This window comes from Felis catus, chromosome E1, assembly GCF_018350175.1.
Source record: "Felis catus isolate Fca126 chromosome E1, F.catus_Fca126_mat1.0, whole genome shotgun sequence".
Taxonomy (NCBI): domain Eukaryota; kingdom Metazoa; phylum Chordata; class Mammalia; order Carnivora; family Felidae; genus Felis; species Felis catus.
The window spans coordinates 36,707,096-36,723,084 of NC_058381.1; the positions used below are offsets into that span (position 1 = coordinate 36,707,096).

At 51.9% G+C, this 15,989-nt stretch overlaps 1 protein-coding gene across 1 annotated transcript; it reads left to right on the forward strand.

The window, feature by feature from the left end:
* The first annotated feature begins 6,922 nt into the window (after positions 1 to 6,922).
* HOXB1 (homeobox B1) lies at positions 6,923 to 9,824 on the forward strand. The gene is made up of 2 exons (XM_003996749.5): positions 6,923 to 8,003; positions 8,487 to 9,824. Exons 1-2 carry the CDS (start codon positions 7,418 to 7,420, stop codon positions 8,813 to 8,815), a joined length of 915 nt encoding a protein of 304 aa, XP_003996798.1. The 5' UTR covers positions 6,923 to 7,417; the 3' UTR covers positions 8,816 to 9,824.
* Positions 9,825 to 15,989: the final 6,165 nt, after the last annotated feature.

Genomic DNA, 15,989 nt, shown 5'->3' on the forward strand with positions numbered 1-15,989 from the left:
TTTGATTTCTATGGACAGCCAAACTAGATAATTTGGTCTAATTAAAAATGCTCTTTCAGCGACAGCAGGTTGTTACAAGGATCAAGAATACCAGAAGGATCTTGCTAATTGCCCACCTTCCAGCTTTCTTTGGTGGTCAAAAGGAGGGCACCCTTCATCAATGCCAAAAATACAGGATCTGCTCTGCTGGAGAGAATTCACATCCTGGGATCATGGCTTGGTCTGTAACGCTCTGGGGCCTCTGAGGCTTCCGTTCTCCTAGAGCCTTGCTGCCCCATGGACCCACACACAGCATCAGCACTACCTGTGAGCTACTTGGGAATGCAGAACCTTAGGCTCCACTTCAAGTCTGCCGCAGCAAAGTCTCAATTTAGCAGATCCCCAAGTAATTTATATGCACATTAAAATTTGAGAAGCACTATTAGATCATAGTGCCACCTTGCTTCCTGCCTTCCTCCCGTGCTTAAGAATTTTTGATCCTCTCTACCCAGCTGATCCCTCCCAGTCCTCCCCCAGCTCAAAGCAGTGGACCAAAGGATAGGGAATCTCAGCTCCTTCCTGAGGCTGCACCAGTCCTGATTCCTCCCTGCCAAAGTGAGTGGAGGGCCAGGGGAGTCCAGCCAAAGGCTGGATCTACCTGTTTAGATCTAGGTACTTTGTGTATCCTGAGAGTGGGAAGCAATGAATCCAGGGAATCAGGAGCACTGCCAGCATTTCCCCTGGTTGATTATTAGAGAGAAGGTGGAACTCTTCACAGGCAGCCCAGGACACTTTCTGTCTCTATTTTTCCATATTCACAAAATTCACCGTCTCTGATGCCCCTCCAGCAGCACAAAGAGACAATGCATTTCCAGAAGGAAGTGACTCCTGTTTTCAATCTCCCCACCCAATTTCAAAATCAAAGGAATGTCTGGCAATTTGGGATTCCTAAAGGATTGGTACTCGGGACCCCTGTGTCCCAGATCAGCTCCTTTTCCTTATTTCATCTCTGCGGCCATCCTATTTAGCCTGAGATTGCCCAGCTGGCTTTGGAGAAGGAAGGAGAAGGGGTAAGGATTCCCAGATAAAGCAGTAGACCCTCTCCCCGGACCCCCCCACCCCCCCTTCTGCCCCACCACCAGTGATGGTAAGCTAGAAGGTAATACCAGCCGGCCACACTCACTTATCCCATTCTGATTGGGGCAGGGCTCCTCTTGGGGCAGGACCATTGTGAGTGGTCTGGAGCACAGACTAGTTCTAAATTGGCTGTGGTTGGAGTGGGAAGGTTTCAGTGCAGTCCCCAAAACTGCGGATCAGTCTGCCCTGCTCTCGGTGAGTCATTTCTTAAGACGAATGACTCAATATTATGGTGAAAGTGAACGACCATTAGACTGAGGAATTATTTGCAATCATGATAACCCTGAGTCATTGACAAAAAAATTTAACTTATGCCTGGCCAAGTCTCTTCCACTTTCCAGACCTCAGTTTCTCCATCTGTACAATAAGTGGAAGAGCTAGATGCGTTCTAATATCCTCTGCATCAATATCGACCAAAGTAATACTTGTTAGTCTTCGCGAACAACGTATTAAGTACTTATGATGGCTGGTGTCACGTGCTTTCAAATGGAGGTGGTGACTTTTGATGTTTGACAACAACCCGCCTCCCAAGTATCTGGTAGGACCCTTTTAACAAATTTTGAATTTGTGACTTAATACCAACCATCATGCCCCAATCATTATTATTATTTAAATGTTTATTTATTTTGAGAGAGAGAGAGAGAGAGAGAGAGAGAGAGAGAGAGAGAGAATGTGTGTGTGTGTGCGCGCCTCCCCACAAGGAGGGGAGGGGTACAGAGGGAAAGAGAGAATCCCAAGCAAGACCCGTGCTCAGCACTGAGCCCGGACGTGGGGCTTCATCCCAGCCCTGTGAGATCACGACCGAGCCGATATCAAGAGTCCCCCACCCAGTCACCCACTGAGCCACCCAGGCACCCCCCTGGCAGTCATTACTTAAACTAGTTGAGAAAGAAACCTTTTCAGCAAGCATGAATTGGGTATAGTGTTATGTGTCAAGTTTTCAATAAATATGGGCATTCCAAAATGTCCTAACCAAGATTTCCTCTGACTTTCGTCCCTTGTCACCTTCCCCAACATTTGGTTATGTTTCCTCTTGTTTCAAAAACAGTAGGACATCTTACACAAAAAAAGCCACCAAACTTCTTCTTTGACACGGTGTACTAGATCTTAAAAGTCCCTTTTAGACAGGTTTTGTCTCAGTGCTGGGGCATCAGAGCACAGGTACAAGTTCTGGGTCTCCTTAAATAGCCCTGCTGAATTCACCTGCCCACCTTTCCCCTAAGTTTCTGACAAGCATTCTGTGGCCGTGCTGTACATCTTCCTGAAGATGTATTTTTTCTAGTCAAATACATGTCCTCAGTTTGCAGAAAGCGGCCTTTGGCCCCATGGGAGCCCCTCCACCTCCTGTGGTTGGTGTGGCCCAAATCCTTCCTTGACCTCTCAGGCTTAGTTCTGCCCTCCTGTCCCCACCCCCACCCCCCTCTTCACACTCAGCTGGGAAGCAGATATTTAGTGCCTGAAGGACATCTAAAAATCCGCTTCCTCCTGAGAACAGAGTCAAAAGTAAAAAAGCCCTCCTCAAACCTTCTCTAATTCCCAAACACTACAGAAAAAAATCACAGTCTGGACAGTCATCCAGGTACAAATTCATCTTGGTCATTGTTCTATAAAGTTTCCGAAGTGGGTATTTTGGCCGCAACTAATGCACTTGGAGAAACCCAATTAAGGAGAAAATTATTTCAATTCTTCGTGTCACTCTAATCTTTCCTTTTAGGAAGATTCCAACTCTCTGATTTACCTTTCATTCCAGATGAAATCTATCTAGAATACAGAAGTTAGGCTCAACCCCTACTCCACCCAGAAAGGCAGTTTCTAAGCTACATTCCTCAAGGAAGGAGAGATAACTTAGAAAACCTTTTCCTTAGGTTTCCTTAGTTTCCTTAGAAAACTTTTTCCAAATATTTGGAAGATCAGGAAATTCTTGCTAATATCGAACTTCACCTTCCTGCTACAATTTTAATCCTTTGGGTTCTTTGTAGATTATATAATATTAGGCTTTAGTTTCCAAAGAACTCTGCAGTTTAAAAGAGAATCCTGTGCCTAAACAGAGCCAAACTTCTCAATTCTTGATGAAATTTGCATATGATAGAATACATATGTATAATATATGGTGATCCGTTACATGAAAATATAGCACACATGGTATTTTCCTATCACATCTGTCCAGATTTTAATATGCCAGTTATAGTAAAAAGCAGAAAACTGTCTCATAGTATTTTAGAATGTGAATGTAATGTTAATATCAACATTTATAGAGTTCTCTATTGTTTATATTTTCTTGTTTGCTTTAATCCCACCAAGGAGGCAGTGAAGTCAGTAGAATTAAACCCATTCTTCTTCTCTGAGGCTGAGACTCAGAGAGACCAAGAAATCTGTCCGGAGTCATAATGCTAAGAAATGGCCAAGCAAGGACTTGAACCCAAGTATTCCAGCCCCCAAACTAGTAGTCTTCCCCTTATGATATGTACTGCCCACAGTCTATGATTCTCAACCAGATTTGTAACAATTTAATCAGCTTGTATTAAAAGAAACACCAGTGAATTCAGACTCCAATCTCTCTTCAAACAGCCATCTCTTATAGAGAAAAAAAATGACAACCCTTTTAAATTTTTTTTTTCAACATTTATTTATTTTTGGGACAGAGAGAGACAGAGTATGAACGGGGAAGGGGCAGAGAGAGAGGGAGACACAGAATCAGAAATAGGCTCCAGGCTCTGAGCCATCAGCCCAGAGCCTGACGCGGGGCTCGAACTCACGGACCGCGAGATCGTGACCTGGCTGAAGTCGGACGCTTAACCGACTGCACCACCCAGGCGCCCCTATGACAACCCTTTTAATTCTTAAGTTCCAACCTTTGATCTTGGTCTTGGCCTTCAAGAACTGGGCTGGGGAGAGCAGGCAGAGAGACACTTGGGGACCTTATGAAGAAACTGTACAGATAGCTTCTGCTAACCCCCGGCAAAGGCAGCTTCCTACACACACACACACACACACACACACAGGCCAGAATCAGGTGTAAACTTCTAACACATTCCCCCCATTCTGATTAGAATGGCCCCCCTGCCTGCATCCTGGGTGTGAAAAGGAGGGGCACCTCTCAAAGATAATTTCAGCTCTAAACATGCCTATGTTCCCCTTGCTCCACTATTTAGACACACAGTATATAAAAGAGGAAATCAATCCGCTTTATTTCACTTTCGTGTTGGGTCTACCCAGAACTTCTCTGGTGAATTGAGTTTGGTCAATCAGAAAATCCTACACCCATAGGTTTTTTTCCAGCTATGGATTATTTCTGTTTGTTTGTTTTGTTTTGTTTTGTTTTATAATCAGCTGTGAATTTAGCAAAGAATTCAGGCTTCATAGACCTTCTCCTCAGGCCAGAGTCTGGTGCGGTTTCTTTGGAGGAGGAAGGGACTTGGGAACACATAGGGAGCCAAGTTACTTTTCTCCCCCCAGTCATTTCTGCTGGGGCTGGGAGAGCCAGCAGGAATTTGAGGAAGTTTTAATCTCTCTGCTACACAAGCGAAGGGAGCAAGACTCAGGGATGAATTAGAGATTATACTGAATTTGGAGAGCTAAGGCCAAAACCATCTCTGCAATCGACGGTTTCACTTGAGACACTTTTTCCCCAACCCTTTTCATCTTGTCATTAGTGATAGACTATTGGTCACTTGGGCTGTTACAGGGAGGCTGCGTTTCCCCAACTCCCAGACAGATTTCTGCTGTTTTATTAAACTGGCTTGGAATTCACTGCTTCCCCTAGACCTCAAATTGTTCCCTTAATTGGAAAAGCAAGGGACGAGATGAGCGGGTTCTCTCTGGGTAGAGGGAGAAAGGTAGAGAGTGAAGTGACAACTCTCAGAGGCTGGGCAGCCAGGTCAGACACAGGCCTCAATCAGATTTGGGGTTAGATGAGAAATCCTAACCCTCTATCTACCCGTCTTCTGCAAAGGTCTCGGTGGAGAATATCTTAAAGTGAGAGGGAACCATTAGGGACATCTGTAAACCCAAGAAGAGAAAACAGAAAAAAAAATAGGCTTGTTCTCACCTCCACACTCCTTTTCTTTTCAACCCCCCTGCAGGCCACCCCTGCCCCCATCTCAACTCTCCTTTGTCTGCCCTCACCCCTTTGGCAGTGAACATTCTCTCCCCCTCCCCCATTGTATCTCCCTTAAAGAAGTTACCAGCTGGTCCCCCTTCCCCCAACTTGTTCTGGTCTGAAGCAGGGTCCCAAGCAGAGTACATGTAAAGAGGGAAAAGGACAAGGGGCCCGTGAGCTCTTTCATAGTTGGGGGCTAAGCGATGCAGTGCTGAAGGGTTATCAAGAGAAGAGAAAGGTAGTGTGATTCTGGTGATAAAGATAGAAAGCGGGAGAAGGGACCAAAAGGCACAGGCAAAGTGAGGGGAAATGGGAAACAGAAATATGGACACAGAGGCTGGGAGAGAGAGCCAGCTTTGGGGTTCTTTGCAAAGGATGAGTACTCACCCTGCCCTTTAAGGCGTGGGGAAACCTGAGAAGTTTTGAGGGTCCTCTCTGGACCTGTCTCACCTGCTTGCTTCCTTTCCTCTCCTGAATTCAGTTGTTTACAGAGATCCCTTCCCTGAACTCTTGCCCTTCTGGACTTGCCCTAGCCCCGGCCCCAGGCCTCGGGTCAGGCAGACACCCTGACAGGTTACAAATGAGCGTGGGTGTTGGATTGCGCCAAGCTCTTGTCCTCCGAGTCTGGAGGAGGAGAATCAATGGGGTCTACCTAAGAGCTTCGCTTCCAGGCCCATCTGGGTCTGAAGAGACAGAAGGAGGCACTTCCTGTTCTCCTCCCCTCCCCCAACCCTAACCCGACAGACACAGAGCAGGCGAGGGGTGAGACTCCACTCCTGAACCTCAGGACCTCCACACTGATTCTCCCATTCTCCGAACAAATTCCCTCGCCCTATTCTAGAAAGTTCCCTGAAAACTGGACTAATCTTTAAGCTGCAATTGGTATTGAATTGGGGAATTTGAGGTTTGGGATAGGCGGTGGCGGGAGGTGGGGGGGTGGGGGGATGGGAGTGGGGTGGGGGAGTGGGGGTGGGGGGGCAGGGACAGGGGATGGAAGGTGGTGAGGGAGAGAGGGGGAGGAGGGAACCAGGGGGAACACAGGAGCTACGCTAGTTTCGAACACTTGAGAGAGAGAATAAAAATTCCCTCCTCTTCCCCCTGTAAACATCACCTAGCTCTGTGCCCATTGTGGCTCTCTGGAGAGATACAAGGAGTTATTTGAGTCTGAGTGAGTGAGCCAGCTACAGCTATGGATGGCTAGAGAGAGGATAAATACATCTAGAGAGATGAGGTGATGGATAGGTAGGGAACGAATATAAATATGGAGAGAGACGGACGAATGGAGAGATGGATTGAGACAGAGAGAATATAAAGTGAGGCTGAGGGAGAGGAATGGATGTGTGAATGAGGAGAGAGCGTTTATGCGGAGACGTGGAGGGAGAAATGGGGCGTTTCTCGCCCCCCTCTGCACATTTCTGCCTTCCTGTCTTGCTCCCTGAAATGCGTTTCCCACCTCTCGGTTAATGAATTCTCCCTCTAGACTCTAGGCCCTGCCTCGCCCTTGGGTGTTTTGCACCCCCTTCCTTCACAGGTATCCATTTGGCCCAAGATAACATACCTCCCCCTGCCCCCCCCCCCCCGCTGGCCTAGCTCATCACCCCAAGATAAATTGGGAGACAGAGACCAGGAGTGGGAGTTCTGGGCAAAGTAAGGAGGCTAGATACCCCACCTCCCAGTCTACAGCCTTGGGGCAGGGGGGGGGGAAGAGTCCTTTGGGGGGGGGGTGGAAAGAGTGAGGGGCAGCTGGGTTGAATTTGTCCAAATCTAATAACCCAGGAGCCTATTGAAGGCCTTGGGGGTTGGGAGGGGAGGAAAGTCTTGAATATTCCTCTAACTTTTACCCCCTCTCCCTCTGGTCCCTTCTTTCCAAAAGTCTTTGAAGAAAGATGTTTTTGACGCTTCCACGTCGCTCTCAGATGGATGGGCTGCGGGTGATTGAAGTGTCTTTGTCATGCTAATGTTTGGGGGGTGATGGATGGGCGCTGGGGCTGCCAAACTCTGGCCCGCTGCGCCCATTGGCCTGGGAGAGATCACATGCGCCCCTCCACCCCCACTCCCTACCCCCTTCCTGGGGGAGCCCTGGCCCGGGCGAGCTGGGCCAGGCCATGGATGCAAGCTTCAGCGTTGTGACATACTGCCGAAAGGTTGTAGGGCAAGAGGGTGTCTCCCCCAGACGGGCCGACCCTCCTGCGGCCTCCACGCATGGACTATAATAGGATGAACTCCTTCTTAGAGTACCCACTCTGTAACCGGGGACCCAGCGCCTACAGCGCCCACAGCGCCCACAGCGCCCCTACCTCCTTCCCCCCGAGCTCGGCTCCGGCTGTTGACAGCTACGCAGGGGAGACCCGCTATGGCGGGGGACTGCCCAGCCCTGCGCTCCAGCAGAACTCAGGCTATCCCCCCCAGCAGCCGCCTTCTGCGCTCGGGCTGCCCTTCCCCAGCTCGGCGACCTCGGGGTACGCCCCGGCCGCCTGCAACCCCAGCTACGGGCCCTCTCAGTACTACCCTCTGGGCCAACCCGAAGGAGACGGAGGCTATTACCATCCTTCGAGTTACGGGGCCCAGCTAGGGGGCTTGTCGGACGGCTACGGAACCGGTGGAGCGGGCCCGGGGCCCTACCCTCCCCCGCAGCCCCCTTTTGGGAGCGAGCAGACGGCGAGCTTTGCATCGGCCTATGCTGATCTCCTCTCCGAGGACAAGGAATCGCCCTGCCCGTCAGAACCCAGCACCCCCACAGCCCGGACCTTCGACTGGATGAAGGTTAAGAGGAACCCACCCAAGACAGGTATGAGACAGGCGTGGCCACCCCTTCTCCGGGGCCCCAAACAGCTCTGCTTCTCCTGCACTGAGGGTGTCCTAGGCCTGGGACGGCAGGACAGGTGGAGCAGTCCAGTAGAGGCAGGTAAGAGCACTCCGCCCAGTTTCAGGTCACTTGGGGTTTCCCTGCCCAGCGAGTGCCCGGTTACGTTTAGGAGTAAGTCTCCACACCGCCCCCCTCCCCCCGCACTCCCCTGCTTCTCGATCTGTGTGCCCAGCACAGACCCAGGACCTGCTTATGTTGGGGGGGGGGGGAGATGGGGGAGGTAGAAGGGGGCTTGGTCTGAATTTGGGGGTGTCTGGTGATCCAAGGGCACATTGAGAGCTGAAGTTGCAAGGAAGCGGTGGGGGGGGGGGTTAGCTAGAGCTGGCCCAGGAGGAGGAGAGGGGAAGGAGAAAGAGGTGAAAGAACTGACGTGGCCCCCTGTCTCTCCCGCCCCGCCCCCCCTAGCGAAGGTGTCTGAGCTGGGCCTTGGCGCGCCCGGCGGCCTCCGCACCAACTTCACCACGCGGCAGCTGACCGAGCTGGAGAAGGAGTTCCATTTCAACAAGTACCTGAGCCGGGCCCGGAGGGTGGAGATCGCCGCCACCCTAGAGCTCAACGAGACGCAGGTCAAGATTTGGTTCCAGAACCGGCGCATGAAGCAGAAGAAGCGCGAGCGGGAGGGAGGCCGGGTGCCCCCAGCCCCTCCGGGTTGCCCCAAGGAGGCGGCTGGAGACGCCTCCGACCAGTCGACGTGCACCTCCCCGGAGGCCTCGCCCAGCTCTATCACCTCCTGAATGAAACCTTCCGACCGTCGGGGCTCCTCCGCTCTGGAGCGCCTCAGTCCAGCCCCTCTCCTGCGCTCTCCCTAAGCCAGGCCTCGACTTCATCGTTCCAGCCAGCCGTCACCAAGGCCGGGCGCTCGTTTACGGCTGCTTTTGGGGAGACTGGGGAAACGCTTTTCTCTGGTCCGGGCGGGGTGTTGATGGCTGGGGACCCTACAGGACCAGAGGCATGGGAGACACGGAACGTGTCAACTGTGGAGGGAAGGGCTTCCTTCCGCCTTTCATCTGGGCACCAGCACGTGGGTGGGGTAGGAGCCAGCCACACCCTCCTGAATTCTCCCTTCTTTCCAACTTCCGTGTGTTCAGTTAGTGCCTTTGAATCTCAAGGACTCTTCCGGAGCCCTCGGTTCCTAACTCTCCCTTCCAGGCCGGGACAGAGGGAAGGCCTTGAAGTTTCTCCTGAGGGAGGTTTTTGGGTGCAGGCCTGTTACCGATGCTTAATCACTCCAGTCACCACAGACCTTACAACAGCACCAGCTGCCTTGTGACAGACCAAAAAAACTGCCCCCCCAACCTTATTAACCCCCTCCTGGCACATTTGTATTGCACTAACTCAGCCTCCAGAAGTTGTTTTCTGAGACCTGCCTCCTTCCACCGGCGACCTCATCTCTAAGCCACCAAAGTGTTTTGGAACTTGGTACTCCGGAGACTTCTGGAACGTTGTTCGAGGCCTGCCCCCAGCAAGCCTCTACCAGGAAGGCGCAGGCACGCCCCCACCAGTTCCTCCCCTATTTATTGCCTCCTGGAAAACCCAGGACCCTCCTCCCCATCCACCTCTACCCCTGGGGCAGCCTAGGGAGGCCCAGGTGCAGTGAGAGCTCCCAAAAGCAGCAAGCATTTCTCTGAACCTTAGAAACAGTGGAGGTGCCACGGGAGTTTCTGGAAACCTGAGCCCCAAGCGAGCCGGGTTCTCTCTGTACCTCCAGCTACCTCATTTCAATAAAGTCTGTGTTTTTCCCTCTTCCCGACTCTGTCTGCTCCTCCATCTCCCCCCCCCCCCCCCCCAGGGTGGAAGAGGCATCATACTCCAAGAGCCCTGAGGAGACATGGGGGAAGATTTGGTGAATGCTGGTTGGGCTGGAAAGATTTGAGCTGGAAGACCTCAGCTGGATAAAGAGGACTTACTGGGTGGGACCAAAGCAGAACTGGGCCCCAGCCTCCAGGTCTGACTGTGGTCAGTCCTTGGGTCATTGGAGCAGCCAGGAAAGAGGTGGGAAAAAGAGAGTGGGAAGGAAATCGCCCGGAGAGGGTCCTGAGAGGGAGGGAGGCAGGAAAAGGGGGAAACATTATTTGGAGAGAACAGAAAAGGTGCTTTAAAAAAAAAAAAAAAAAAAAAAAAGAGGAGGCAGTGTGGGGGAAAGCAAAGGCCCTCTACTCCCTACCCCCTGCTCTCTCCCCGCGGCCCAGAGGGAGGCCTGGCATGGAGTGGGCCTTCACACTGAAAGTTTGCTGAAGGAGTGAGGTGGGGGTGGGGAGGCTGTGTAAGGTGCCCCCTCCCAATCAGTTCTTGCTCAGAGAAAGAGGATGGGTCGCTGACAAACTCCAGAAGGGCACACGGGTTACCCCCTAACGCCCGCAGTTCCCACCCGCAAGCCCCCAACCAACGGGGATGGGGACATCGGGACAAAGGAAGCCAGGGTAGCTGGGAGACTCTGGCCCTAGCCGGCCCGCCTCCGAAGGGCCCTTCCTTGGCTCAAGGTGAACGTCCTGGGTCTCCGGGCCGCTGGACGGCAGAGGGGAGGCGGCCACGACCCGGGGCGGGAGGGGTGGGGCTCGGGAGAAGGGCAGGTAGCCCGCCCAGCGCCCAGCGGGCCTGTTGGAGGACGTGGGAGGGCCTGGGGGCGGGGAGCAGAGGCCCTCCCCCCCCCCCTCCCCCCCGAGGTAAATCCCAATCCCGCGCTGACCTTTTTACCTCGAAGCGCCTCTGGGCTTTTCCAAACAAGCCAACAGCGAGCCCGCGGGGGCAGCTATTGTCTCCTGGCCGGTCCCACTGACAAACCTTTGGTCGGCGGAGGCGGGGGGCCGGGGCTCAGGAAGCTCCGCGACGGCCACCAAACCGCCATCGCTCACTCGCCCCGCAGTGCCGTCGAGCTGACATCGGCCTGCGGGCTCGGCCCGGTTTATTGATTCCGGTGACCCGGGGAGTCCAAAGGCCCCGGAGCCCGGACAGCTGGGCATGGGGGTGGGGGCGCGGGACCAAGGGGTTGTCTTATCCACCCCATCCACTTAATTGTGACCTCAAAGGAAGAGAGGCTGCGAAAAGGACTAGGAGCGTCCGTAAGAAACGCTGAGCATTTGCTTCCTAATGAAAACGATGCCATTATAGTAGCGGCAACGTTATCGAGAGTTGCACAGCCCAGCCGGAGGGGAAGGGAAGTGTGGGCTTAGCTTTTCCAGAGGCTGCTGTCTTGCCCTCTGTCCTTAAAAAAATCTATTAACTGCTTTTCTGCATTAAATTGAAATTGCCACCAAGGTTGGCTTCCCCAAAGGGGGTCACCTTGACCGAGGGGACAGAGCAAGTGTCTGTGGAAACAAAACTCCCCTTGCTTGGAGCCGTTTACTGTAAGCCGGTAGAGCCTTCTGGTGGAAGGGATTTGTGGACCCTCCAACCTTGGGGCCAGCAAATGGGCAAGGATGCAGGGAAGGCGAAGGAGCAGTGGTTAGAGCAGGACCACAGGGGTGGTGGAGCTGGACCTCAGACTGGGGCTGACAGGTCCTGAGGGAAGCGTGATGGAGGAGACAGGAGGGAAGGGGAAGGCCGGCCCATTTGATTTTGGTCATAGCAGAAGGAACCCTCAGATTCCCCCGGGGAAGGGTGAGGGGCAAATTGATTCTCTGTTAACAGCGGGGCGCCTCAAAATAATCCACAATGAGCCTGAGTCTCCTATCTCCTTAGATGCAAACATCGTTCCCACTTTGCGCTCCCCTAAATCCCACTCGGACTCCAGACTGGTCTACACAGAAGGCAGTTAGTTGGATAAAGAAAAGGTCGCTGTGCATTTTCCTATCAAAACTGACAGAGGAGGAGGACGGCAACACAAACAGAAACACATTTTTCCGCTATTGAAGTATGTTGATGGCTTTCACTGTTAAACTTTCCAGAATAGATGCCAAACTGCTTTACTCATGGATTCCTCTGTGGCTTTCAGAAAGGTGGGTTTTTCACAGCCCTCGAGGGGGCGAGGAGAATTATATTCACCAGGAGATCGGAAAGTGCATTTTCTGCAGAACTGGAAAGCCCTCCACCCCCACACCTCCATTTACCACGACCAACTCGAGAAAAATCTCCTGTTTTGAAAATATAAATCTTAAAAAAAAATTTTTATGTTCCTTTATTTTTGAGAGAGACAGAGAGAGAGAGACACGGAGCACAAGCAGGGGAGGGGCAGAGAGAGAGAGGGAGACACAGAATCCGAAGCAGACTCCAGGCTCTGAGCTGTCAGCGCAGAGCCTGACGCGGGGCTTGAACTCACAGACCGTGAGATCATGACCTGAGCCGAAGTCAGACGCTTAACTTACTGAGCCACCCAGGCGCCCCGAAAATTAAAATGTTAAGAGAATTTTTTCCCCTTGATTCCTCACCGGAGACAGAATTCTTCTCAGGGCTGGTTGCAAGTCTGTTTAGGCTTCGGAGGAGCATCTCCGCACCCCTCCCCCACTGTCGGGGGAGGGGGGCGGTGGAGCCTTCCCACTCCACCCAAGCCTCCCTCCACACCATCTGTTTCTCAGCCCGAAGTGTGAACTTTTCTTCTTTCATTTGCCTTCTTCTGCAGCGTTTGTTCTCCCAACGTGAGGCCCTTTGATCTCCTGCACAAGAGAGACAAGAAAAAGATTTAAAAAAACCCTGAAGTTCTTACTTTTAAGTTAGTTTCTTTGTTACGAACATTCCTTTGCACCCAAACCGCTGGGCTGCTGGAGGGGAGTTGGGATGGGGAGGCTGGGGGCATCTCGGGATGATTCAGATGGGGGTGGGTGGGGATCCAGATGAGTCTGGAAGGAAGGCTGAGGATTTGGGGAAGTGTCTGGGATACCTGGGTTCAACTCCTTCAAACCTCGCCTGTCATAGCCTGGTGGCCTTGGGCCAGTTGTCTAATTCCCTGCGACCAGTTTCCCTGCCTACAAAATGGGGATTGTAATTGTACCTATTGCATAGGGTTGATGTTAGGATTAAATTAGTTCATATGTGGGGCGCCTGGGTGGCTCAGTCGGTTAAGCGTCCGACTTCAGCTCAGGTCACGATCTCGCGGTCCGTGAGTTCGAGCCCCGCGTCGGGCTCTGGGCTGATGGCTCGGAGCCTGGAGCCTGCTTCTGATTCTGTGTCTCCCTCTCTCTCTGCCCCTCCCCCGTTCATGCTCTGTCTCTGTCTTGAAAATAAATAAACGTTAAAAAAAAAATTAAATTAGTTCATATGTGAAAAATACTTGGAATAGTCCCTAATAAATAAACGTGGGCTCTAATAGTAATTGTCATCATGATAAGGGACATGTCCTCTCCCACTTCTATGGTCCTTAATCTATTCCAGGGCGCATCTGGACCTTCAGGACTGCACACACCTACGCTTACTTGTCACACTCGGATCTTGTTGGATCCCTGATACGTCTAGGGGTCTAAGGGCAAGTTATGGGTCTATAGAAGGGATTCCCTCCTTAGCAGCTGAGAACAGCTCAAGCAGGTCTGACTGAGACCTCCTCATTTCCTTCAGGTCTCCGGGCACTCCCCCATGGAGGGGGACAGTTCTCAGGGCCTCCGCACCTTTCTCCCTCCCATTATGGGAGGCTGGGCAAGAAGGCAGACATCTTGAGTTCCCAACTTACACTGGTGGAGAGCAAGGGTTCTAAAGTGTCACTTCATTTTCAATGCGGTCCCCCCCTTCCCCCCTTATTAGCTGGGTAAGCTATTGCTGGTCACTCGATTTCCCTGTGCTTCCATTTCTTCAGCTATAAAATGGAGGCTGTTGAGGAATAAAGGAGGTATATGAGACCTACTTAGAACACTGCCTGGTAGGGGCGTCTGGGTGGTTCAGTCCATTAAACGTCTCGAGTCTTGATTTCAGCTCAGGTTGGGGTCTCACAGTCCTGGGACTGAGCCCCGCGTCGGGTTCCCCGCTGAGCATGGAGCCAGCTTAAGATTCTCTCTCTCTCCCTCTCCCAGCTCTCTCTTTCTCTCTCTCTCAAGTAAAATAATAATAAAAAAGAACACTGCCTGGAAGTGGATTCAGTAGAGATTTTCTGTGTTATGTTTCTATTCGCATAAGACCTTCCTCTTACTTTCTTGCGCTGAGTTGTTCTTGGTCTTGGCATCATGGGAGCAGACGTCCTCCAGCCGGGGTCCTCCTGCATTGCACCCACAGACCCACCTGGTACCATGACCATGGGACTTGCTGTGAGGGAATAAAATGATTACGAACAAAAGGATTCAGGGTAGCCCCACAGAATACTGGTCCAGTGTCACGATGAGTCATGCTCTTGGCAGGATAGCCTTCTTGCAGAACTCTGGGAGCACATTTTCACTCTACTCCACGACATTGGCACTCTCTGCAGTTGTACTAGATTTTTTTTTTTTTTTTTTTTTTGTCTGATGACTCAGTCCGGAGTCTCAGGACTTCCTTGAATGACCTCCTTTGCACGACTCAATCGCAATATTCCGGAGGCTTCAGCTTTGTTGTCTCCCTGGCTTTCTCAATGCTTTCAATAATCAGAGGGAGTCCTGGGTGGGACAGGAGTTGGAGATGCAAGCTATTTAATGTCCCTTCTTGGGAGAATAGAGAGGCTCGAGCAGCTGTAGACTTTAGCTCAAAGGCCTCCTGGCCCTTGTCCACGGTTGTTCTCTTCATTAGGAAATGAACGGGTCAGATACTTCAGAGAAAGGAAGAATTTTGTAAGAAGCCGGGAGACGCAAGTTTACTCTATCGAGAGACTCCTGTGCGTCCTCAGGGAAGTCACCCAGTCTCTCTGGGCCTGCTTTCCCAGTCTTTGATGTAAATTGGATTATCCCACTGCAGCTTGACTCATCCTTTCATCTGAGGACAGAAGAAGACATAAGTAAGAAAGAATGTTAAGCTTAGTGGGGGGATCGGAGGGTGGGAGGGTGGGTGGAGGAATCATCCTGTTGGATATAGTCTACTGGCCTAGTTAGAGCTAATTAAAATCACTCTTTCTCTTCCTACCCCCAGTCCATTTCCTCCAGGCTCTCAAGATCACTGGCCTGAGTCCAGACAACTCTCAGTCCTGCAGCCCTTTCTGCCTGCCAGAGAACCTAGGAGGGAAGGAGCCCCACAAAGCATGTGCTCTCTGCTCCTTTGGGGCCTGAAGCTCCCTTCAGTTTACTCTGGTCTGACAGCTCCATTTCAACCCCCACCTTGGAGATGAGGCAGCTCAATATTTACCCAGCCAGAGAGGTTTGCCCAGAAGCCTGGCCTCCCTAGCCTGCTCCTGCTGGCTCTGCTTTGCTGTCCCCCCCCCCCTTCCTTTCCTGGTTCATGGAGAGTTCAGCCCTAAAATGGCTAGCAGCCCCCCACCCCCAGCCCTGGCGGAGCTGCCTGTCCAGGGGATTGCTGAGGCCAGAAGAGGGGAGGGGAAGGGCCCCGGTCGTGGGGTCATGCCCTGGTCTCTCCACTCTTGCTGGACCGGCAAGCAACCGGGGGCCTCCCAGAGGAGAGACGACTCAGCAAACGATGGTCTTTTTGGCCTAAAATGGACCCGTTGGGTTGGGGAGCCGGTCCAGGGCTACAAAGGGTCATGTCTCTGCACGTGATTAGTATCATGGGCTATGTTTAATCATAGAGACACTCGGGAAACTCGTAACAGTCTGGGCTCTTTTTCCAAAGACACTAAAAGCGCTTGTACATAATGAGGCGACACACGGTTTCCAGCAGCCACATATGAGAACAGTCTCTTATCTCCTAACATTCTAGATTTTACGGTCCACGAAGGCTGAGGTTTTTGTCTGTTTTGTTCCTGGCTCCGTTTCTAGTGCCTGGCACAGAGTAGATGCTGTATTTGTTGATAAAGTGACTAGTGAAGCAAAATGTTCCTGTCTAGAAGGCAGGTACCCCCCAAATGGTGCTCTCAAAGGATGTCAGTTTCAGGCGTTTGATTATTGCAAGCTTGTTAACATAATCGACGTG